General features: G+C 52.7%; 1 protein-coding gene and 1 long non-coding RNA gene across 3 annotated transcripts; one reads left to right on the top strand and one right to left on the bottom strand.

The window, feature by feature from the left end:
- Nucleotides 1–566: 566 nt before the first annotated feature.
- On the bottom strand, nucleotides 567–17,766 carry LOC126490889 (uncharacterized). Its single transcript, XR_007589267.1, has 4 exons — nucleotides 17,676–17,766; nucleotides 16,980–17,221; nucleotides 14,627–14,765; nucleotides 567–1,694 (listed from the first exon to the last, which is right to left on the bottom strand). It is a non-coding gene; the product is annotated as an uncharacterized lncRNA (long non-coding RNA).
- On the top strand, nucleotides 4,402–24,830 carry Myh7 (myosin heavy chain 7). Of its 2 annotated transcripts, XM_050126160.1 has the most exons (38): nucleotides 4,402–4,602; nucleotides 4,866–5,009; nucleotides 5,240–5,396; nucleotides 5,481–5,508; nucleotides 6,216–6,324; nucleotides 6,409–6,501; nucleotides 6,609–6,672; nucleotides 7,021–7,119; nucleotides 7,343–7,446; nucleotides 8,044–8,182; nucleotides 8,274–8,392; nucleotides 8,508–8,657; nucleotides 8,940–9,110; nucleotides 9,716–10,025; nucleotides 10,308–10,375; nucleotides 10,693–10,780; nucleotides 11,381–11,498; nucleotides 11,638–11,761; nucleotides 11,929–12,065; nucleotides 12,305–12,560; nucleotides 13,285–13,527; nucleotides 13,682–13,858; nucleotides 14,661–14,806; nucleotides 16,101–16,191; nucleotides 17,086–17,475; nucleotides 17,670–17,796; nucleotides 17,935–18,053; nucleotides 19,398–19,594; nucleotides 20,041–20,224; nucleotides 20,370–20,535; nucleotides 20,669–20,793; nucleotides 21,352–21,660; nucleotides 21,878–22,081; nucleotides 22,264–22,389; nucleotides 22,496–22,771; nucleotides 23,752–23,847; nucleotides 23,964–24,098; nucleotides 24,709–24,830. In XM_050126160.1, the coding sequence occupies exons 1-38, from the start codon at nucleotides 4,402–4,404 to the stop codon at nucleotides 24,724–24,726; spliced, it is 5,808 nt and encodes a 1,935-aa protein (XP_049982117.1). In that variant the 3' UTR covers nucleotides 24,727–24,830. The 2 variants fall into 2 exon arrangements, with proteins under 2 accessions (XP_049982117.1, XP_049982116.1); XM_050126159.1 differs by lacking the exon at nucleotides 24,709–24,830 and having other exon boundaries at nucleotides 23,964–24,701.

Below are 24,830 nucleotides of genomic sequence, written 5' to 3'. Positions count from 1 at the left end.
ACAACTGAAGCCTCCTTCCTCCTCTTGGGCCAGGTGCCCTACCTCTTTTGTCTCCTTCTGTCCCCCTCCCTTTGGGTTTTGGGGTTCCTTTCAGATTTTTCCCCTTTCACTTTCGGGTCTCTTCTGGTTTAGCCTGTGTACCCCACCCCCTTCTCACCCTAATTCCTAGCAGTAATTTTAGCAAACTTTCCGCTGGTCTCCACTGGCATGTTCACAGCAAATGGCTCCTGTTTGGGCTTGACATTCGATCAATGTGGTGACAGAGCCCAGACAAAGCAGACACAATGCCTAATGGGGGGGGGGGGGTAGGGAGGCAGATCACCTTCCTTCCACCCAGGCCTTATTTGGTCTACCTTAGTGAAGCGGCCCTCCCTCCCGGCCCTCTTTATTTATAGCCTTTGCTCTGTGTCCTTTGTCTTGTCGGCTGTCACTCTGTAGTGCACACCAGTCACCACCCACTCCTCACAGGAGCAGAGCCCCCACTCTCCCCACGAGGAATGTGTGTGCGTGCAGAGCATGGGCTGTACACTGAAGTCAGGGTCCACCGCTACAAACAGTCGGATGGACGAAGCTGCCCAGGGCAGGCGTCTTCGCTTTGGTTCATTGTTCCCTATTTCCCATTGACTAGAACAGCGCCAAGCTCATAGTAGACACTCAATAAATGCTTGCTTAGGAAAGGGTGGGCAAAGCCACCCAACCTTCCAACAGCAGCAGCAGCAAACAGAAGACTCGAAAGCAGGTGTCGGAGGGGCTGGAGACAGAGTAAGAATTTTGAAGGGCAACAGATCCTCGGGTCTGGGATATGAGACATGGAACTTAAAGTTAGGAAAGTGATTTATATTCTGCGTGGGGCGTTGAAAGCAATACACCTAAACACCCATAGACCAGAACCCTCCAAACCTGATTAAGTTACTGATTGTAGAGACAGCTTCCTAGTCATCCCTCAGCCAATCCCCAGCCATGCAGGCTGGCCCTAAAGACACGCACTTTAAAATGGCTCACCTGTGTTCCAGCTATTTTTTATCATCTCAGTTGCATGCCCCTGTGCCTGAGCCCTGCCCCTGAGCTGGGCAGGATGCCACCTTCATACTTTGTGCTTAGAAAGCTAAAAGCATATGAAAGAGATGCTGCCTTCCTCCAGTGCTCGAGGTTCCTCCTAGTGAGCCCCATCTATTAATATCTGGCAGGGTCTGGAAGGGACCCCCCAGAATTTGTTCTCTTGAGCATGTCAGCAGCGGAACCTGTTCCTTAGCAAATGCAACTTCATGCTTGAGGACTGCAGAGCTGCAGCTGCCGTGGGATGCAGCCTCCATGGTCTGTGGTTTATCCCCCGACTCTGCACTGTAAACAGGGCTGCTCTGTGTCCTTAGGCTGTGCTTTGGTTACCAAGAAACCCCAGAGCAGCCCTTCCTGGAATTCCCCTTCCCTGCTGTGCCCATCCCACCTTCAAAATGTACCTGCTTTGCGCCCCATCCCCCAAGCCTGTCTCTCTCCTTCAAACACTGAATCAACTGGATTAATCCGCAGGCACTCAGAGCTGTGCTTGGGGGGGAAAAAAGGAGGGGGGGATTTCAAACCAAACTGTGAAGCGGTTGCCTAGACATGGAGCAGCGGAGCTTGCACAGGTCATGCGGCAGGAACAAGGACTGACTGTGCGCTGTCCAGCGGCTGGGTGCCAGCGTTGCTCCCAGGCCCTGCAGGGAAAGGAAAGATTTTTTTTCCTGTCCTGTCTCTCTCTCCATTTGCAAGAACAAAGATTGCATCCATGTCTGAACAGAGGTTGGGTGGGCCAGCAACAGTAGCTGTATTATCTACAGCCCTGGTAGGCTCACTCCTGTGCCCCTCTGCAGGGCAGAGAGATGAACACAGTCAGGAAAGAGCTCGGAAGTAGGACCAATAGGTAACTGGTCTTCCGCGGGATCCCTAGTTCCCCTATCTGTGGAGGGTCCCCACCTGGCTCCCCTGAAGCTGTGGGACCTTAGAGGAAGCACTCTCACCTCCATAAAGTGAAGCACTTAGATGGATCACACTAGGGACCTGCCTGGCTCAGTGATCTCAGCACATTGCCTGCCAGGCCCGTGAAAACCCGTGCCTGAGCCAGTCCCAGTGTCTAAACTCTCTGGTCATTCTTTTTACCACTTAACCAGGAAGCTGCCTCCTGGCTGATCCAATCCAACTACCATACCAGGGCCGTGCCCCCAACTCTGCCCTGCCCCTTCCCACCTCAGTCAGATGAGGGACTCAGGCCAGGAGACTGGGGAGGGTACTGGAAACAGGTCCAGGCTAGTCCTGGGGGCAAGGGCTCTGAGGGGCAGCAGTGCCAGGGCCCAGGCCAGGGCTCTGCCTGCCCGAGGTCATGGTGGTCGTTGTCAGCTCACTCTCCAGTGAGCTGTGGAATGTAAGAGATATTTTTGCTTCACTTTGAGCCACCCCGCCCCCTGGAACTCAGACCCTGAACATGCCATGCCACAACAATGACGGCCACTTCCAATTGTTTCCTGGCTGGGGGGGGGAGGGGAGTTGGGGGGGAATGCTTTTAGTGACAACAGCCCTTTCTAAATCTGGCTAGGGACTGGGTGCAGGTGGGGGTGGGGGCACCCTGCTGCCCCATATATACAGTCCCTGAGGCCAGGTCTGGCTCTGAGCAATCTCCTGTTTCCTTCCTTGCTGGCCTCAGGTAGGAGCGGGAACTGGAGGCCTTCCTCGGGGATAAGGGGCTCCAGGTTCCTGAAGAGATTTCTCTAGAATACCAGGCTTCTGAAAGGACTTCACGTAGTACCCGATTATTATTGAGCCCTCCTGTGCAGATCTAAATGTGCAGGCTTGTGCCATAGGAATTCAGGGCCCGTGTGTTCCCCAGGGGAAATATCTGTATCTGAACATGGCCCAGAATGCAATAGTGGGGGGGGGGTGCACACACGCACACACATGTGCAATTGAGCACAAATGTGTGGGTGCACACTTGAATACAAGCACACGTGTCTTAAATGTAGGGGTGAGTATACTTTTCACCACGTAAGATTCAGTAGAAGACATGCTTGCCATCACGCCTGGGTACAGCGTTTTGGGGGAGGAGGGGCAGAATGCTGGAGAATAATTCTGAAGGAAACCGGTACTGTGAATAGTTGAGTCTCCTTGTTTGTGGAAGCGCCTGACTGTCCATGGAGACTCTGTGTGTAGTCTCTGCAGCAGGACCTCACAGGCATGCAGGTGTCTGGGGGCGGGGGTGTCAGGGTGTTCTCTGGTCTGGGGACTCTGAGGCAGCCACAGGAGCCAGCTTGTGTGCATGCTTGGCTGTTCTTGAGGCACACGAACACTGTGGGAGCGTGTGCGCTGAGGATAGAAGCAGCCTATCTTTCTGAAAAGTGTGTATACACGCAGCAGGCATGCGTGCTCACTGGGGGACGTGGAGGATGCGCTGGGAGGGATGACCTATCTAACAGGATGCTGTTAGAGTCCTGACCCTTGAGCCTGAAGTCTTGACTCTTGTTTTGTGCCCTGAGAAGAGCAAACCACGTGGCCTCGGTTTCCTCACGTGTCCAAGGGGTGGCCATTGAGTGAAAGAATAAAAGTGCTTTGTCTGAAAAAATAGTAAACCAGTATCACTATTATTGCTTTGTAGGTGGCTCAAAGAAAGGAAGTCTCGCCAGTCAGGTACAGGTAAGGGTAGAACAACCCCTTAGGGGCAGAAGCTTGGGGCTCAGAGGCAACAGAAAGCTGTTTGCGTTAGTTCTGGGGAGAAAGGAAATAGCGTTTGGAAAGGAAGGAGGAGACTGACTGGAGAGACTGAGCAGCGCTTCTGGTCTCTCCTGGGGGTGGAGGAGCAGGAAGCTAAAGAGCACAGAGGACGGGGTGGAGGTGGCAGTGGCCAGGTTGGCCTACAGCCTGCCGCAGCCCCTTTCCTCTCTCCAGGGTTCCTCCAGGCCTGGGCCTACTTCCTCATCACTAGACACGTTTGAGAAACCAAGGTAAGAAGAGCTGATGTTCAAGTGTTAGGGGATCTGGGAAGACTGAACATGGTAGCCCAAAGCCAAACTGGAGCTGTCTTTACTTGCCCTGCTTGGAGACAATGACCTGGTTTCCAGGAGCTCCTTGCCTATGGTCAGTGAGGGACAGGGTCTGTTGACAGGGAAAGGTAGAGGCAGACAGAATCCTGCCCAGGAAGAAGGTTAGGACACTCCCCAGAGTGCCCCAGCTTGAACAAGGTGAAGCTGTCCCTTTTGCCTGGCAGTTCTCAGGCTGATCTCTCATTTAGGAGTAAGCTTGCAGAGCAAGGGACTCGCAGGTGACTCTTCCTGAGTACTGAGCGTGGTACCAGATCTGGGAGCTGCCACCGAAGGGGACAGCCCAGGGAGGGAGAAGGCATGTAGGTAACAGCTTCTTCTCACTCCAGGCTCAGCCATGGCAGATGCCGAGATGGCCGCATTTGGGGCTGCAGCCCCCTTCCTGCGCAAATCTGAGAAGGAGCGGCTGGAGGCGCAGACCAGGCCTTTCGACCTCAAGAAAGATGTGTTTGTGCCTGATGACAAGGAAGAGTTTGTCAAGGCCAAGATTGTGTCTCGAGAGGGTGGCAAAGTCACTGCTGAGACAGAGAATGGCAAGGTAGGTGTAGGTACGAGCCCCACAACTGGGGTGCACAGAGAGGGTACGTGCATGCACACCTGAGGGCCACTGAGACTCCTGTCCTCCAGGTAGGATGGAAGCCCAAACTCTCCCATGATCCTTCTGACTCCCAGCGTCCACCCTGCATTCAAGATCCCTCCTCAGCTAAATACCTTCTCACCCACCGGTACCTTCCCTACTCCCTGCATTGCTGCTAGAGCAGGACAGACACAGGCTGACAGTGCCTGTGTGGGCTGTTACAGACGGTGACCGTGAAGGAAGACCAGGTGATGCAGCAGAACCCGCCCAAGTTCGACAAGATTGAGGACATGGCCATGCTGACCTTCCTGCACGAGCCGGCCGTGCTGTACAACCTCAAGGAGCGCTATGCTTCCTGGATGATCTACGTGAGTGTGGCACCAGTCTGTCTCCCAGAACCTAGAACTGCCTGGGCAAGAGCAGCCTCCTGAAGCCAAGCCAGGACCACAGCGCTCTACACAGGCTCCTGCTCCTTGTTATAACACTGAAATGGTTCCTCTGGACACATTCTGAGCTTTCCCTTTGCTTTCTTCCTCTCCTGGGGTCTTTCTCGAATTCTGAAAATCACCCTCACATGCTTCCTCTTCTTTGCCCCCAGACCTACTCAGGCCTCTTCTGCGTCACTGTCAACCCCTATAAGTGGCTGCCAGTGTATAACGCTGAAGTCGTGGCTGCCTACCGGGGCAAGAAGAGGAGCGAGGCCCCGCCCCACATCTTCTCTATCTCTGACAATGCTTATCAGTACATGCTGACAGGTGAGCCTGGTGTCCTGGCCTGTGTCCCCTCACCCCAGCCCCCCGCTAGCCCCAACCCATTGTCTCTCCTCTTCTCTCTTCCAGATCGGGAGAACCAGTCCATCCTTATCACGTGAGTACAGTTCAAGAATCCCTAACCCCAGCCCCCAGGGGGACCCCAGACTCCTTTGTATACACTATGATTCTCTTTCTCTCCATCCCATGCCCATTGCTTTCTTCTCTGATTTTTCCCCAGCTCCTTTCTTTGTGTCCCTCTTCCTTTCTGCTTTTCATATATATATATGGTTTATTTAACTTTATTTTATGTGCATTGGTATGAATGTGTCAAATCCCCTGCAACTGGATCTTCAGACAGTTGTGAGCTGCCATGTGGGTGCTGGGAATTGAACCTGGGTCCTCTGGAAGAGCCGTCAGTGCTCTTAACCACTGAGCCATCTCTCCAGCCCCTCCTTTCTGCTTTTCATCTCTCTCAGTTTTCTCACTTGCTTCCTTCACCTGTTGCCTTCTAACTCTTCCTCCATCTCTAAGCCCATTCGATAAAGTCTGCACGTCTTCACCGCTTCCTCTTCCTTATCTTTCCTTTCTGAAACCTTGTCTTTCCTCCACCTACTCTTCCAAAACAGTCCTCCCCTCTGATTGAGCCCATTCTCTTGTGGCATCTTTCCTACTTGCTCACTGGATTTTCGGTGCCATTCTCTACCAACTTCCTGATGAGACTGCCCCCTCTCCAGTAGGGATAGGTGTTCTCTCCTCACTTGAGGTTTGTTGACCGTTAGCAGCAGTATTTACTGCCTGTTGAGCCTTTGCCTGTCACAACAGCGGAGAATCCGGAGCTGGTAAGACTGTCAACACCAAGAGGGTCATTCAATATTTTGCTGTTATTGCTGCCATTGGGGACCGCAGCAAGAAGGACCAGACCCCAGGCAAGGTAGGCATGTTGTCACCTAAGGGTCTGCATTATGAGAAAGAAAGTGGCAAGTCTTCACCTCCCATCCTTCATGACCTCTTACAGGGTACCCTGGAAGACCAGATCATCCAAGCCAACCCCGCTCTGGAGGCCTTTGGCAATGCCAAGACAGTCCGGAACGATAATTCCTCTCGATTTGTGAGTGACACTCCACCTTGCACTTGGGACTTGGGCTGGCTGAGGATTGGCCTCAATTACTAGCCTTTCCCTGGCTTCCTACCATCCTCTTCTATCCATCTCTTCAGGGAAAATTCATTCGAATCCATTTTGGGGCAACTGGAAAGTTGGCTTCTGCGGACATAGAGACCTGTAAGTTCCGTGAAGCTACTGGGGCTATTTAGGCCGAGCCCACTTTGCTCCTACACTGTCTGGTCTCTCAATACCTTTCCCCAATACTCCAGTTTTGCTTTCTTTTCCTGACTCTATGCTTGTCTACTGTAGGCTTTCCCTCTGTCTCGGGTACCAGTGCATGTTCTATTGGGATTTTTCTCTAAGATGCTCTTTCCTTTTGGGTCTCCGCCCAATCTTCGTGCGTGACGTCTGCATCCACGCGTTGTCTCTTCCCTGCCCTTCGTCGCCACGCTCCTCACCCCCTTTCCTTCATTTCTTTGCACCTGCATTCTGCCCTTTCATTCCTCCCCCTCTCTCCGTTCACAGACCTTCTGGAAAAATCCAGGGTTATTTTCCAGCTGAAAGCAGAAAGAGATTATCACATTTTCTACCAAATCCTGTCTAATAAAAAGCCTGAGCTTCTAGGTGAGTCAGACTGAGACCAGCTATTTCCATGGCAACCCAGTCCCCTCTGCTAGCGCCTGGATTCTGTCGGTATGCCTCGGGCCTAATGACACTGCTAGATCCAGTTTTTGTGGGTCAAGTCAAACTCTGAGCCTTTGTCCCCTTGGCCCATGTGCTATAACCAGCAGCCGCCCCGATAGCCAGGGGTTATGACACATCTGAACCCCGCCCCTCCCACTCTTAGACATGCTGCTGATCACCAACAACCCCTACGACTACGCATTCATCTCCCAGGGAGAGACAACTGTGGCCTCAATCGATGACTCTGAAGAGCTCATGGCCACTGATGTAAGTATGTGAGGACGCAGACGGGGTGAACAGCGAGGAGTGGCCATGGTGCCAGCTGAGGAGCAGAGCCACGCCACTGGCTATCTGATACATAAAATACAACCCTCCTTGAGAACTAGAATGTGCCCTGTGGACAGAGCCTGCTGAGATGCATGCTAGGAAACAGGAGACTGGCCAGTATCTGGTTCTATCACACCAGAGTGCTGAGAACCATGGACAGAGAGGCCGGGAAGGCAAAGGAAAAAGTGACGTCACAGGAGAAGTGGGAAGGAGAACCATAGACCCCGTGGGTAGAGGGAAGCATACAGGTGTGAAAGCCCAGGCAGGGGAGTGAGGGAAGGGCTGGGACCACAGGTGGGTAGCCCATAGCGGGCCGGTGGTAGAGGACAGGTGTGATTGTTAACAGCAGGCAGTGACAAGGCAGGGCCCTGAGCCTCTGCTGTCTCTTTTGGTTTTGGAGTCCCTCTCTGGGTGCGGAAACCATACTTGACAGGAACTAGGGAGACACACTCAAGTCTTCTCTCCAGCCCTTGAGGGATCTCATTAACCAGCCATACTTCCTTTTCTGGGATTCACCGATATGGGACCCGCTTACAGAGCGCCTTTGATGTGCTGGGCTTCACTCCAGAAGAGAAGAACTCCATCTACAAGCTGACTGGCGCCATCATGCACTTTGGGAACATGAAGTTCAAGCAGAAGCAGCGGGAGGAGCAGGCGGAACCGGACGGCACTGAGGGTGAGAAGCAGGAAAGCTGCCGAGCGGCTGCGGGCCACGTCTGCAGCACGTGTGTCCTGTACTAACTCTGCCTCCTGCCCTGTCCTTCCAGAGGCTGATAAATCCGCCTACCTCATGGGGCTGAACTCAGCCGACCTGCTCAAGGGGCTGTGCCACCCTCGGGTCAAAGTGGGCAACGAGTATGTCACCAAGGGGCAGAATGTCCAGCAGGTGGGTTGTCTTCGGAAGAGAAACAAATGGAGGAGAGATCATGGCTGGGGTATGAGCTTTCACACTCATGCTTCCCATTAGCACAACTCGTCTGGATCTTTCCCTTACCCGGCAGGTGTCATATGCCATCGGGGCGCTGGCCAAGTCAGTGTACGAGAAGATGTTCAACTGGATGGTGACCCGCATCAACGCAACCCTGGAGACCAAACAGCCACGCCAGTACTTCATAGGTGTCCTGGACATCGCCGGCTTTGAGATCTTTGATGTGAGTCCGGGAACCCTGGCCTGCCTGGGACACCCTTGCCCCTTACCTACTCACACCTTTGGTCACGTGTGGAGGGCCAGCTATGGGCCAGGCCCAGGATGGCAGTGGGGATCATATAGTGACAGAGCCAGTCCCTGTCCCTTCCCTGTCATGACCTGGGAGGGGACCAGCTGTGCCTGTGCTGGGCTCGGTGTGGGACAGGTGTGTGGCACAGCCGTAGGCTGGCCCCACGGCCACTCAGACCCTCAGTCAGCCTGCCTGACTGGCTGTCACACCCTCCAGTTCAACAGCTTCGAGCAGCTGTGCATCAACTTCACCAACGAGAAGCTGCAGCAGTTCTTCAACCACCACATGTTCGTGCTGGAGCAGGAGGAGTACAAGAAGGAAGGCATCGAGTGGACGTTTATCGACTTCGGCATGGACCTGCAGGCCTGCATCGACCTCATCGAGAAGGTGTGCCGGGCTCCACTACCCGACCACCCACACTCCACACGAACACTTCAGAACTCCAGATAAGGGGTGGTCCTTCTCCCTTCTGATGAGTTCAGTCTGAGTATCAGAAGTGGGACTCTATTTTCCGGAGTCCTGTGTTGTCCAGAATGTCCATGACAGAGTGCCCACAGCTGCGTTCCCACTAATAGCTGTGTTCCAGGGGGCTGCCGATTGACACACCAAGGATGGGCAGCTAGAGGTTGGCCGTCCCCACGAAGCGTGTTTGCTGACCCTGGCTTACACACATCTAAGGTTCAGGGAACGTGGAGGTGGTACGGGAGTCAGAAGAGGGCACTATTTTTAACCTCAGCATTGCAGGGATCCAGGAGATGGACGTATGTTAAAGGTACTAGTAACAGCCACAGACTGAGACTTGCAAAAAAGACCCCAAAACAATAAAACAACTCCCACCTGTGAAGGCTTGACAGGTGTCAAACAGTAGACAGCTGCTGTTCTTGAGCCGAGCTTAGTTTCCTACCCTCCCCCCTTATGAGCAAATGCTGACATGAAGAAGGTATGTCTACCTGAGTGAAGTTTACTCAATGATTCTCTCCCTCCACTCTCAGCCCATGGGCATCATGTCCATCCTGGAGGAGGAGTGCATGTTCCCCAAGGCCACAGACATGACCTTCAAGGCCAAGCTGTACGACAACCACCTGGGCAAGTCCAACAACTTCCAGAAGCCTCGCAATGTCAAGGGGAAGCAGGAAGCCCACTTCTCTTTGGTGCACTACGCTGGTACCGTGGACTACAACATCATAGGCTGGCTACAGAAGAACAAGGACCCCCTCAATGAGACGGTGGTGGGTTTGTACCAGAAGTCCTCCCTCAAGCTGCTCAGCAATCTCTTCGCCAACTATGCCGGAGCTGATGCACGTGAGTGACCCGGGCGTTAGCATTCTGAGGTTTATGTCTAGTTCTGAGCTACATCAAATTGCAAAACTCCACCCCTTCCCTGTCATGGAATGCCCTGAGGAGGTGAATGGAATAGACTCAGTGAGAGAGAACTGGGTGGAGACACCGACACAGCCACTTCGAAAACCTTGTCTGATAGCCAAAGAGGACAAAATGTGAGGAGAGGCTGTTGGCCTCCATGCCCCGTTCCTGGCCTCCCTACATGCCCCCTAATGCCCCCTTTCTTGGCTTCTTCTCCCACAGCTGTAGACAAGGGCAAAGGCAAGGCAAAGAAAGGCTCATCCTTTCAGACTGTGTCGGCTCTGCACAGGGTGAGTGTGTGTAGAGTCACACCTAGCAGGGTCCCCATCCGTTCACTCCCTCAGCCCCAGCGCCTGCCAACACCAGCTCTCCTCGGTCCTTCCTGACCCTCTTCATGGCTGTGCCTTTGGTCGTCTCGTAGCCTCTACTCTTGCTCCCCGTCTCAGCTCTTCCATTTCTCATCTGCCATCAGCCTCTCCCTCGCCTGTGCTATCCCTGGGAACCCGAAAGCCTCCTCCTTCCTGTATTTCTCCATTCCTTCCTCTCCTCTCCATTTGCTACTGCTCCTTCTTGCTTGCTTTTATTTCTCCCTCTTTTTCTGACACAGGAAAACCTGAACAAACTCATGACAAACTTGCGCTCCACCCATCCGCACTTTGTACGCTGCATCATCCCCAACGAGACAAAGTCTCCAGGTGAGTCCATGAACTTGAGTGAGCCCACACTGGGCACGCACTGTCTCAGAGACAGGACCAAGTACTCTCCAAGCCTTGGTTTCCAAACCATTTTCTTCTCCCAGACTACCCCTCCAGTGTTCCCTTATGCTGGGAATGTATACCAGAGTGATGTGTAAGGCATTTTTATGGCTATCAGCTCATGAGTGACTGAAAGCCCTTAAAGAGGCATATAAGGAATGTCTATCTGTTTTTAAACTGTAGAAAACAAAATATCAGGAAACTTGGGTTGAAATCTGGCTCCGATTTCAATTAGCTCACTGACTTTCTACAAGTCACTTAATCCCTTAGCTCACTCACCCGGAAGATAAGATACATCTGTCCTGGAACCAACCATGAAAATCAGTGTAAATTATATGAAGTGAAAGACACGAAATCTTTTGGTTACTGTTAAAAGCATGGGGGTGGGGGGAGGAAATGAAACAAATAAAGAATTCTTACTGACGGATTGGCTTGCTAAAGTAACTAACTAATGTGTGCCCGAGCCAGGTTGGGAACCCAGGGGACTTGGTGTTTGTCTAGCTCTCTCCCCAATCATTTTTCTCCTCCCTGCTGCCCCAGGGGTGATGGACAACCCTCTGGTCATGCACCAGCTGCGATGCAATGGCGTGCTGGAGGGCATCCGCATCTGCAGGAAGGGCTTCCCCAACAGAATTCTTTATGGGGACTTCCGGCAGAGGTGGGTAAGGGGTGCTCAGGGAGCCAGGGATGGGCTGCTTTGGTGGGAGTGGGGGCCTATGGTCGCCCTGGAATTCTGCAGGCAGAGCAGACCCACACCCACCCAGAACGCAAATAACTCCGAGAACTTCCCTCCCAAGGTACCGCATCCTGAACCCAGCAGCCATCCCTGAGGGCCAATTCATTGATAGCAGGAAAGGGGCTGAGAAGCTGCTGGGCTCCCTGGACATTGACCACAACCAGTACAAGTTTGGTCACACCAAGGTGAGTCTAGAGCTGCAGGGAATGGGTGCAGAGCAGGTAGCCATACTGAGTGCCGCAGCTGAGACGGTTGCATTCCCCACAGTCAGACCCAGGATGCCCAGGTGGTGGGTACCTGCAAGCTCACTGAACAATGTGCCCCCATGCTGGTTCTACCCACCTGCCCACAGGTGTTCTTCAAGGCGGGGCTGCTGGGGCTGCTGGAGGAGATGCGTGATGAGAGGCTGAGCCGCATCATCACCAGAATCCAGGCCCAGTCCCGAGGTGTGCTTTCCAGAATGGAGTTCAAGAAGCTGCTGGAACGCAGGTGAGAGGACTTTAAAGGAGGTGCCCAGACCTCCTGAGGTCCAGGCTAGTTCAGTGACAGTGGGACCATCAGGAAGAAACTGTTAGGAAAGGACCTTATGAACACAAGATGGTCCTTAGTATCCGAAGGCCTCGGGGAGGGTGAGATAGATAAGGAAAAGGGGTTTATCTAGGAACAAGAGTCTTAGATGGGAAGGAACAGGAGTGGTTCTCATGCCGTCCCTCTCACTGTGCCCACAGAGACTCCCTGCTGATTATCCAGTGGAACATCCGGGCCTTCATGGGGGTCAAGAACTGGCCATGGATGAAGCTCTACTTCAAGATCAAGCCGCTGCTGAAGAGCGCAGAGACGGAGAAGGAGATGGCCAACATGAAGGAGGAGTTTGCACGAGTCAAAGATGCACTAGAGAAGTCTGAGGCTCGCCGCAAGGAGCTGGAGGAGAAGATGGTGTCCCTGCTGCAGGAGAAGAACAACCTGCAGCTCCAAGTGCAGGCGGTGAGGCCCCATAGCCACCGTTAGCTCCCCTGCTGCCCCCTCTGTACCGAGGAGTGCACCATCTTGTCCCTCACAGGCTGAGGATTCTGGGAGCACATTTTCAAAAGCCTCCAAACTGATCCCTCAGGAGGAAGAAAAGGCAAAAAGAATCCCCTTTTAAATACACAGGCTTAGTCATGTAAGGTGGTGCACACCTGTTATCCCAGCACTTGGGAGGTGGAGACCAGAGAAGCAGAAGTTCCAGGCTGGCTTTTTTTATAGCGTGAACTCAAGGTCAGCCTGGGCCATAAGAGATCCTGTCTTAAAAATATGTATGCATTTGTACACACACACACACACACACACACACACATACACACAGCGGGGTTCCTAGCGGAAACTGTAAGCCATCTTCGAGCCTAAATTTCTTCATGCTTACACAGAAATTAAGCTACAGGTTCTAGAGGTTAAATTCACAGTGGTTGACGTCAGCAAATGCAATTTCTTCAAGCGAGGAAACTAGAGGAAAAGGCCATGTGAAGACTTCCGATTTCCTCCTCTGCTCCTCCCTCAGTGCTCCCACGCCATACCATCCTAAAAGCCCTCACTGTCCTCCTGAGGCTCTTTTCAGCCGAGAATAAGCCGGGTCCCTCTCCTATCTGGGTGATGCACCTCTCCCTTCTGCCACCTGTGAGGACAGGAACCCATCGTCAGCCCAGCCTCCCTTTCTGTACCTTGACCCCAGGAACAAGACAACCTGGCTGATGCAGAGGAGCGCTGCGACCAGCTGATCAAGAACAAGATCCAGCTGGAGGCCAAGGTGAAGGAGATGACCGAGAGGCTGGAGGACGAGGAAGAGATGAATGCTGAGCTCACGGCCAAGAAACGCAAGCTGGAAGATGAGTGCTCGGAGCTCAAAAGGGACATTGATGACCTGGAGCTGACACTGGCCAAGGTGGAGAAGGAGAAGCACGCCACAGAGAACAAGGTGAGGCCAGCTTCCTCTGGTTCCAAACCACAGTAGTTAGGAGACCACACAGTCGTTCCAAACCACATTGCTGTAGTCTGGAGGGTCTTCTAGGTGTCCCCAGGTGGTGTCATTTGACTTAAGGGGAATGTGGGATTTTTTGTTTGTTTGGCAGGTGAAAAACCTGACAGAGGAGATGGCTGGACTAGATGAGATCATTGTCAAGCTGACCAAGGAGAAGAAAGCTCTGCAAGAGGCCCACCAGCAGGCCCTGGATGACCTGCAGGCTGAGGAAGACAAGGTCAACACTCTGACCAAGGCCAAGGTCAAGCTGGAGCAGCAGGTGGATGACGTAAGTAGACAGGGTGTAATGGGCTTTGATACATCAAAGCATGTCCATCTGCGTTGAGAGGTATGCGTGAGTGTGTGTTTGGGTGAAGGTATTGGAAAGTGTTTATTCTCCTGATATCTTCCCAAAATAAAACTGGGGTATAGGAAGCATGAGGGTTATCAATTTCAAATAATGTATTTAATCTCACTGTTATTTATGATCAATCACAAAGCTAGGCTGTTGGGTTTTTTTAAAAACATAATTAAACTTTAAAGTTTAAAAGTTAAACTCACATAACTCTATCTTTGACCATAGGGTTTAAAGAATTATCTCGTAAGAACATTATATATCTCTTTGGTAAATTGTGAGACTCTTTGAAGAGGATCTTGGCAGAGTCTGATCCTGAACGACCATTGGTCCCTCATATGTGTATATATGTCCATCAATCCCTTATCATTCTGCTCTAATAACCTAAGTATTTGTCTGAGCCGTAGGACTAAGAGCTCCCCTCAGATGGGAACTTGAGTTTGCTCAGTTTTCTGTCTTCAGTACCCCGCCCAGAGCCTGGAACCAGTAGATACTTACAGGATGTTGAATGAATGATTAGAGTTTTGGAATCTTATCCCAATTTCATTCATTCAGAAAATATCTATTGAGCAAACCCTCCGTTCTCAACATTCCCATGGTTACCTGGAAACATTGGTCCTTTCTACGGAAGTTTCCGGAGTCCTGGATTTCCCAAGGATTTCCAAAACGTAGAGTAACAAAACCAAGGTCAGAATGCTATACCTCGTGGTACACAGCTGGCCCTTCTCTCTGCCAGCTGGAGGGATCCCTGGAGCAGGAGAAGAAGGTGCGCATGGACCTGGAGCGAGCCAAGCGGAAGCTGGAGGGTGACCTGAAGCTGACCCAGGAGAGCATCATGGACCTGGAGAATGACAAACAGCAGCTGGATGAGCGACTTAAAAAGTACCGCGTTCCCTCACTGCCATGGTTCCTTCTTTTCACACAACTGTGTGAGCTCACCCAGGAGCCATGCTAAGAGGCAATGGTTGCTCAAACTGAGGGCGAAGATCTACAGGAAGAGTACTTTCCTCTCTAACACACACATTAAGGCCCTGAGGTTCTCCCTGGCAAGGGGTCTTGCTTGGACCCCTCAAGCCCCTTGTTCATGCTAGGCCCTTGGGAAAGGTGAAAATAAAAACATATTTTCTTTGTGAGCAATCAGACAGGGAGGAAGGCTGCACACAAAAGCCTCCCAGGAAAGCCTCCTTTGGGTTTTTCCACAGAAAGGAAATTGAATCACAAAGAAAAGGTTCTGCTGTTAAAAAAAAAAAAAAAAAAAAAAAAAAAAAAAAAAAAAAAAAAAAGGGTTGGGCCATTTCTTTTTTCTAGGTAACTTCTAGTCCCAGTCTTTACTGCAAGACCTTCAAAAGGTGCACACACAGACTTGGTTAATAGTGAGTTGGGAAAACGTATTTTGATATTTGAGGATCTTATCATCCTTCAGCTTGGTTTTGCATAGGAATCTTCACACTTCCCTAGACGCAGAGTTTTAAATTATATGTAAATGTGTGTCTGTGAGTGTAGTGCCCGCAGACACCAGAAGAGGGCATCAGATCCCTGGGGGCAGCCTGAGGTCAGTGCTTCCTCTGGAAGAGCAGCACTGTCTCTCTAGCCCCTGCTCCGGCTCCTTATAAAGATGACATAGAGGTGGCTAAGGCTCAGGAAGGTCAGTGAGTTGAGAGAAAAATGAGTATGATCAAAACGCATGATGCAGGGATATGAATCTGGAGCTAGGTACAATGTTTATTCCTCAATTTAAAAAAAAAAAAGGCTACTGAGTTGCCTAAACTAATTGTGACAAGTTAAAGACCATGCCCCCTCTCTCTTACACACACACACACACACACACACACACACACACACACACACAGAGAGAGAGAGAGAGAGAGAGAGAGAGAGAGAGAGAGAGAGAGAGAAAGAGAGAGAGAGAGAGAGGTCTTTGAAATAGTCTCACCCTTTCACAGATAGCCTAGAGGGTACAGTCCCATAGAGGCCAGCCCTGCGGCTCTCCAGGGCTTTCCCACTATATTCTTACTGGACTTGAATCCCCCAGCAGGAGGTACTCTTTGGGTAACCTAAAGCACTCTTGGAAGGTTCCCCCCCCCCCACGCTTAGTTTTATAGCTTTTGATCTCTGGTGGATACTCCAGGTGCCTACCTGGCCTCCTACCCCACCCCACCCCCTTACTTCCTTACAGGAAGGACTTTGAGTTAAATGCACTCAATGCCAGAATTGAGGATGAGCAGGCCTTGGGCAGCCAGCTGCAGAAGAAGCTCAAAGAGCTTCAGGTAAGGTGGGGGACTCCAGCTGTGTGGGCAGTGCCTGGCTGGTTCTCAGCTTCCCTGGATCTCCTCCAGCCTATGCTATTCCTGAATCACAGGAGCTGTGTGTCCATGAAAGGGGACAAAATGCACAAGTCTCCCCATGGGATTCCCATAGGAGGGGCTTACAGATCTGAAGAAGAGAGCCTGGGGAGAAACAGCTCTGAGGGCAGTCCTCCTGACTTTATGTCTTAGCTCTGGCTAGTCACGTGATCATAGAATTCTACTGCAGACCTCCAGGTCTCGAGGCCCACCCTGTCACCTGGTGACGTTTAAGATCCCTGCATCCTTTATGGTTCTTTCCTCTATAGCACGCGTTGAGTTAGAACTTCAGTATTTTATCAAGCAGGTATGATTTTCTCAGCTAGACTTTTGCTATTTTCTTGCCACTAAACTACTTGGAAAAACGCATGAGACACAAATTTCTTTGTCCTTCTCCAAGAGATGTTTTCTTCTAATAAACATAATATGCAACTCTAAAGCATAAAGGAAAGCTGACTGGGCCGTGCAAGACACCTTCCTCCCGGGGCTGGAGAGATGGCTCAGTGGTTAAGAGCACTGACTGCTCTTCCAGAGGACCCGGGTTCAATTCCCAGCACCCACAAGGCAGCTCACAACTGTCTAAAGGTTCAGTTGCAGGGGATCTGACACCTTCACACCAATGCACATAAAATAAAGTTAAATAAACCATTAAAAAAAGACACCTTCCTCCCAATCCTTCTAAGTCTACCTCTCCAGTAATATAGCAAACTCACTTGGTGTTCTACATGGGATCCTTTAGAACCCTGGGGTGGGGGACATCAGGAGGCCCTCAGTGGAGGGGTCCAGGAAGCCGGTCTGAACCTCCGTGTCCCTGACTAGGCACGCATCGAAGAGCTGGAGGAGGAACTGGAGGCCGAGCGCACAGCCAGGGCCAAGGTAGAGAAGCTGCGCTCGGACCTGTCCCGTGAACTGGAGGAGATCAGTGAGCGGCTGGAGGAGGCCGGTGGGGCCACATCTGTGCAGATAGAGATGAACAAGAAGCGGGAGGCTGAGTTCCAGAAGATGCGGAGGGACCTGGAGGAGGCCACCCTGCAGCACGAGGCCACAGCTGCAGCCCTGCGCAAGAAGCACGCGGACAGCGTGGCTGAGCTGGGGGAGCAGATCGACAACCTGCAGCGTGTGAAGCAGAAGCTGGAGAAGGAGAAGAGCGAGTTCAAGCTGGAGCTGGATGATGTCACCTCCAACATGGAGCAGATCATCAAGGCCAAGGTGGGCCCTCTCAGCTGTCCCCCTCCCCTGGTTCCCTCCATCGGCCTCCAGTTGCTTTGTCTTCCTCCGTCGCTCTTTTTCCTCCTTCCTTCCCCTAAGTTGTCCACGGATCCCTCTCCATTTCTTCTTTAACTGTAGCCTTACTCCATTTCGCTCCCTTCCTGCACCTACTGTGGAACTCTTGCCCCTCTCAGGCTAACCTCGAGAAGATGTGCCGGACCTTGGAAGACCAGATGAATGAGCACCGGAGCAAGGCTGAGGAGACTCAGCGTTCCGTCACCGACCTCACCAGCCAGCGGGCCAAGCTGCAGACAGAGAACGGTGAGACGGGGGCTGGAGCTCCATGACCCACCCCAACCTTGGGTGCACATGCCCCTCACGTGCCCGCGATGTCTCCAGAGCATGGGACCTACAGTTGAGGGTGGGGAGGGGGTTGAAGATACCTCGGTGCCTCCCCAGGGGAGCTGTCCAGGCAGCTGGATGAGAAGGAGGCGCTGATTTCCCAGCTGACTCGAGGCAAGCTCACCTATACCCAGCAACTGGAGGATCTCAAGAGGCAGCTGGAGGAAGAGGTCAAGGTGAGGCCTGAACTCTACCTGACCCAAGCATACAGTTCCCCAAATGCCCTTGAGTCTGCACCTCTTTCTTCCCTAAGAGAGAGGCTTATCTGGTCCACAAGTCTCTATAAATTATAAAAAGAAATAATAGCCCAGCCTTTCCTAAGTGTCCTTTAAATCTGTTCCCCAGACTGAGAGGTACCCTTTGGGGTGCCGTGCTGGGGTGGGGTATGGGGTGAAGAGGCACGAGGGAGTAATCTAAGGCAGTGGTTTTCAACCTGTGGATCACAGCTCCTTTGGGGGTCAAAGGACCTTTCCACTGGGGTTGCATATCAGATATTTATGTTACAGTCATAACAGTAGCAAAATCACAGTTCTGAAGCAGGAAAAATAATTTTATGGTTGGGGTCACCACAACATGAGGAACTATATTAAAGGATCACAGCATTAGGAAGGTTGAGAATCACTGATCTAAGGAGACAGGTTTTGGCCTTCTTGGATGCAGATATAGGGTGCGGGGCCTGCACAAAAGGGTCCTCGGCTTATGAGAGCAATCTGAAGACTGGAAAAGGAAGTAAGCTGGAGTCTTTGCCTAGCACAGCACTGTTGGTGAGAGAGAGAGAGAGACAAGAGCGTGAGTTCCCAAATATGCCAGGGCCAGAGCCGCAGCCTAGTCAGTAAAGTACTCGCCACATAAATATGGACATGGTTGGGCCTGAATTCAGTCCCCAACACCTATGTAAAAAGCTGGGCATGGCGCCACACTTGTAATCCCAGCACTGAGGAGGCAGAGACAGGGACAGTTCTAGGAGGCTTCCTAGAACTGACTGCCCGCCAGTCCAGTCAAATTGGTGATCCTTGGGTCTCAGTGACCGACTTTGTCTCAAAAACTATGGTGGACAGTGTCTGAAATGACACCCAAGGTTGACTTTGGGCTACCATATTCTTGCAGAAACACCCAACATCCTCCCCACAAAACCCCACATCCCTACTGATGTACCTCTTATAGTGTGGTGATCGTACAAATATCCTGATGTCCCTGGGTGTCCCTGTAAAGGCAATGGATAACAAGACCTGCTACATGGAGCACTGGGCAACAGGCACAGGAGCACTGGGCAGTGGGCACAGGAGCACTGGGCAGCGGGCACAGGAGCACTGGGAGACGGGCACAAGAGCTTCCTCTGTAAACAGGGCAGCAGTGCTTTACTCTATAGGATCATTCTAGCTCAGGAAGCCACTCCAGGTTCACCGAAGACTTGGAAGTAGATGTGGCCAAGGGAGCATGTTGAGTCTGCGGTAAAGGTATGCCAGGGGTAACTTTATGGAAAAAGTTGATCCACTCCCTTGATGCCCACCTCTTCCCAGGCCAAGAACGCCCTGGCCCACGCCCTGCAGTCAGCCCGGCATGACTGTGACCTGCTGCGGGAACAGTATGAGGAGGAGACAGAAGCCAAGGCTGAGCTACAGCGTGTCCTGTCCAAGGCCAACTCAGAGGTGGCCCAGTGGAGGACCAAGTATGAGACGGACGCCATCCAGAGGACGGAGGAGCTGGAGGAAGCCAAGTGAGTCCTGGGCAGCCAGCCCTGGCTGATGCTCAGTAGGCCCCACATAGGGGACTCTTAGCATGTGGCTGTGCAGGAGGGCCCGGCCCCAGCCCCACCTCCTGCTCCTCTCAGGGAAGCTTTTTGCTCGCGTTATGTTTCTCATCCGAATATAAGACGAACAAAAGGTTTGTCTGAGGGCTGAGTGCTCCCACCTGGGGTAGGGTGCTGTAGGGAAGGCGGCAGCAGCCAAGAATGCAGTCTTCACAGGTGTCTAAGTCTTCATGTTCAGCTACCAAGATCTGCCTGCTAAGTGCTCAACCTGTCCTCGGGCTTTTCTGAATGCTTCTGCGTTGTCAAGGAGAGTCTTTTGGAAGGCTCACATGTTCTTCTCTTGTCCAAATCTACCTCCTCCATTTTCCCCATCCCTTTCTACCCTGCCACCCCTTCCTACTTCCCCTGGACAGGAAGAAGCTGGCCCAGAGGCTTCAGGACGCAGAGGAGGCAGTGGAGGCCGTCAACGCCAAGTGCTCCTCCCTGGAGAAGACCAAGCACAGGCTGCAGAATGAGATCGAGGACCTGATGGTGGATGTGGAACGCTCCAATGCCGCCGCCGCAGCCCTGGACAAGAAGCAGAGGAACTTCGACAAGGTAGGCTCACGGCGGGGCTGCGGGCAGCGCAGCGTGCATGTGCGCGGGGCTGGTGGGGGCAGTGCCAGCTCAAGGCCAGAGCATTCTCCTTGGAGGCAGGGGAGGGGCCTGGGGCAGCTCTGGACAGCTTGCCCCTGCCCTGCAGATCCTGGCAGAGTGGAAGCAGAAGTATGAGGAGTCCCAGTCAGAGCTGGAGTCGTCCCAGAAGGAGGCGCGCTCCCTGAGCACAGAGCTGTTCAAACTCAAGAATGCCTACGAGGAGTCCCTGGAGCACCTGGAGACCTTCAAGAGGGAGAACAAGAACCTCCAGGGTGTGTGGCCGAGGGGCGGGAAGGGCCACGTCCCCATGCCTGAGGACCCCAAATGCAGTCCAGACAAAGAAACATGACCAGCCCTACTGAGACCACAGAGATTCCAGTCTGAGTTGCTACATATCCCCCACAGAGGAGATCTCGGACCTGACTGAGCAGCTGGGCTCCACTGGCAAGAGCATTCATGAGCTGGAGAAGATCCGCAAGCAGCTGGAGGCTGAGAAGATGGAGCTGCAGTCGGCCCTGGAGGAGGCTGAGGTGGGCGTGCAGGGGAGAGCAGGGCTGGGGTGCAGGATGGGATCTAGACTTTGGTCCCTGTTCCTATTTTCTCTCAGCCTATTTTCCTCCTCCCCTGCTCGTTGCCAGGGCCTTGGCCAGTGCTGGACAACACACCCAGCACCCGGCAAACATTTGTCAATGAACGAGTTGAGGGTCACCGAAATCCCTTCATGCAAACATTTTATTTACTGCGTCTCTGAGGCATTCCTCTTTCCCTCAGCCCCTTTCCACCTCTGCCTGCCTGTGTTTTTTTTTTATACTCCGCGCTTGATTGCTTCTGTTTCCTTGGCAACACTTTTCATTTTCTTCTTTTGTCTTCCAATCTGGCTCTCCCTGCTGGGAGTCGGCCTCACCTTTTCTTCAGATTGCTTTCATTTTTCTTATGTACACCCTCTCTTCCTTCCTCTGCACCTGACTGCAGAGCCATGAACACTATTCCTGAACTCTCTCTGTATCATGGTTGTTAAACAGACTCCCACGTCTGCCCTGGACACTGACTATATGCCTGCCAACCCTTTTCCCCCACACCCTTTCCAGGCCTCCCTGGAGCACGAGGAGGGCAAGATCCTCCGCGCCCAGCTTGAATTCAACCAGATCAAGGCAGAGATCGAACGGAAACTGGCAGAGAAGGATGAGGAGATGGAGCAGGCCAAGCGCAACCACCTACGGGTGGTGGACTCCCTGCAGACCTCCCTGGATGCAGAGACGCGCAGCCGCAACGAGGCCCTGCGGGTGAAGAAGAAGATGGAGGGCGACCTCAATGAGATGGAGATCCAGCTCAGTCATGCCAACCGCATGGCTGCCGAGGCCCAGAAACAAGTGAAGAGCCTCCAGAGTTTGCTGAAGGTACCCAGAGACTTCCATAAACAGGGTGTCACCTCACCCAGAGAGGGAACTAATTGGATGGCAGAGCACTAGCTCTCTCTCATCACACAGTCATTGTAGAGCTACCTGACAAGTCAACCCTGAGCCACCACAATGGACTTTCTACCCACATCCAATTCTACGTGACAGCCTCGTGAAGGCCAGCCTTCTATCTTATGTTCACTTTGTTGATCCTCAGGACACTCAGATCCAGCTGGACGATGCCGTCCGTGCCAACGACGACCTGAAGGAAAACATTGCCATCGTGGAGCGGCGCAACAACCTGCTGCAGGCCGAGCTGGAGGAGTTGCGGGCTGTGGTGGAGCAGACAGAGCGGTCTCGGAAGCTGGCGGAGCAGGAGCTGATTGAGACCAGCGAGCGGGTGCAGTTGCTGCACTCCCAGGTGAGGAGGTGCCCTGTGCATTCCTGAGCTCGGCGGTGACAGGGGAAGGAGCAGGGGAAGGAGCCCCTCAGAGATGCCCAGGTGAGGAGGTGCCCTGTGCATTTCTGAGCTCAGCGGGTGACAGGGGAAGGAGCCCCTCAGAGATGCCCAGAGTGTTTCCTACTCTGCCATTCTCATCCCAGAACACCAGCCTCATCAACCAGAAGAAGAAGATGGAGTCAGACCTGTCCCAGCTCCAGACTGAGGTGGAAGAGGCAGTGCAGGAGTGTAGGAACGCAGAGGAGAAGGCCAAGAAGGCCATCACAGACGTGAGTCCTCTGCCCTGCCTACCCACCCCAGGCCAGCATCTCCCCAGCCTGCTCAGTGAGCCCATGAGGACCCGAACAGACCACGTGTCCCCGCTCCTGTGCACAGGCCGCCATGATGGCGGAGGAGCTGAAGAAGGAGCAGGACACCAGCGCCCACCTGGAGCGCATGAAGAAGAACATGGAGCAGACCATCAAGGACCTGCAGCACCGGCTGGACGAAGCCGAGCAGATCGCTCTCAAGGGTGGCAAGAAGCAGCTGCAGAAGCTGGAGGCCCGGGTCCGGGAGCTGGAGAACGAACTGGAGGCTGAGCAGAAGCGCAATGCAGAGTCGGTGAAGGGCATGAGGAAGAGCGAGCGGCGCATCAAGGAGCTCACCTACCAGGTTGGGAGAGCACTGTGAGCCCAGCCCATGCTCAATGTCCTAAAGCCACAATAACAAGCAACCGAGGGGAACGGAGAGGTGTTGCTACTTCTTCCTAGCCATAGTTGGCGTGCCGCCCCTGGGCGCTCTTCACCCTGTCCTAGCATGGCCAACTCTTGTCCCCTGCCCCAGAGGTTAGTGGTTGAGCCTTGTAGCCTGTGTGTTCCCCCTTGACGTGCACCCTCAGGCCATTTACCAGAGATATGCTCTAGACGGGCACAGTTTCAGCCAGCAATGCCTTTCCCCAGAAGATAATTTATAGCTAAGTTTGCTACCAAAGACGCCAAAGCCATTCAAATAAGCCTCAAAACTTTTCGGGTACCCAGAGCAATATAAACCCAGCTTTCCGACTGCCCATTAGAACTTGTGACTCAGTCTAGCATGCTGCGTCCTCCAAGCACCCTTTGTCCTTAGCCTAGCTCAGGTTCGTGTCAGCCCATCACAATCAAGGAAATTCCATCATGCTCACAACCCCGGAGTCACTCCCGGAACATGCTGGGCCCAGAGCCAGTGGGCTTACGCTCCGTGCTCCATGCCGTTCCAGGGCCCCAGGAGCCTGCTCCCTGGGACAATACACATAAGTCACTGTACTCTTTCAGGAATCCCATTACCTCATTGGGTAATGAGATTACTATTTCATTATTTAATTATTTAAAATACTCACATTCGAAGTGAGCTTAGTGGCATATGCCTATGATTCCAATACTCAAGAAGTTGAGACATGAGGATCGTGTGTTTGACTAGCCTGGGCTGAATAGAAAGTCCATGTCTCAGAAAGATGCTCCTTGGGTGAGAAACTATAAACAAATTCAAGTATGAGGACCAGAGAGTAGCATTGGTTCAGAATGTAGCATTCAGGATGAAAAAGTCAAGGGAAGCCAGGGTGGGTGCTACCTCCTCGAACTGTGCCCTCTCACCTCTGGCTGTCCCCTGACATGCAGACAGAGGAGGACAGGAAGAACCTACTGCGGCTGCAGGACCTAGTGGACAAGCTGCAGCTGAAGGTGAAGGCATACAAGCGCCAGGCTGAGGAGGCGGTGAGTGGCCTTGCTGGGGTTGAAGCCTAGAGGAGGGACACAGTGTGCCAGTCCCCAAGCCTGGAAGGCTAAGAGGGCCAGGTCCCTTCTTAGCCATCCCCTTTATCTGCGCACAGGAGGAGCAGGCCAACACCAACCTGTCCAAGTTCCGCAAGGTGCAGCACGAACTGGATGAGGCAGAGGAGAGGGCAGACATCGCTGAGTCCCAGGTCAACAAGCTGCGGGCCAAGAGCCGTGACATTGGTGCCAAGGTGGGTTCCTCCCCTGGACCTCACTTGTCACCTCCCACAGCCCACATGATGCCTCTGTCCCCTCAAACAATACCATGTAGTTTGTCCCCTAGTTGACCCACAAAGTCCCAAAGGCTAAGGCAATCGAGTTCCCAGGGACGTCTAAGGTTCTTCTCATTTTCAGTGATTCTGGGTATCCCAGGTCAAGCGAAGTCAGAAACCCCACATGGCCCCAGTTTATATACACCCTTTAGATCCAATTTCTTCCAACTACCAGCTTCTAGTTCCCACTTCAGTTAGGCTGCTAACCTTCAAACTCAAACACGAAAAGAATATCCCATGGACTGCCTGGATCTCACAGAGGCAGCGTGCCTCTAGCCTACCCATGAACCCTTTTCTCCAGAACTTTCCCCTCCTCAACTAATCCCTGGAAATACATCCATGCCTACATGGGGGCTCCTGCCAGATCACACAGGGGCTCCCCCCAGATCACACAGGGGCTCCTCCCAGATCACACAGGGGCTCCCCCCAGATCACACAGGGGCTCCAAGTTTCAACTTCAGTTTCCAAGCACTGTCCTCAGGGTGCTGGCCACCCCAGAGCTAATTTGTACTTTGTTTTATTTCAAAAGGGCCTGAATGAGGAGTAGATCTTGAACTGCCCGGCCCTCAGGGTGCCTGTGAAGCCCTCAGATCTGAAAGCCTTTGTAACTTCCTTAGGAGGAAACAATAAAGCAATTTTCCTTGAAGCCAA

The sequence above is a fragment of the Alexandromys fortis genome, unplaced genomic scaffold (genome assembly GCF_014885135.2).
Source record: "Alexandromys fortis isolate MF-2015 unplaced genomic scaffold, M_Fortis_MF-2015_v1.1 scaffold_258, whole genome shotgun sequence".
Lineage (NCBI taxonomy): Eukaryota > Metazoa > Chordata > Mammalia > Rodentia > Cricetidae > Alexandromys > Alexandromys fortis.
The sequence above is the reverse complement of the archived record's forward strand: the minus strand, read 5'-3'. Positions and strand labels throughout refer to the sequence as shown.

Coding starts and splice junctions, on each gene's coding strand:
- Myh7 (XM_050126159.1), top strand. CDS start 4,402: ATGGCAGATGCCGAGATGGCCGCATTTGGGGCTGCAGCCCCCTTCCTG. Junction 16,192..17,085: donor AGAAGCTCAAAGAGCTTCAG/GTAAGGTGGGGG, acceptor GTCCCTGACTAG/GCACGCATCGAAGAGCTGGA. Junction 20,794..21,351: donor CGGCCCTGGAGGAGGCTGAG/GTGGGCGTGCAG, acceptor CACCCTTTCCAG/GCCTCCCTGGAGCACGAGGA.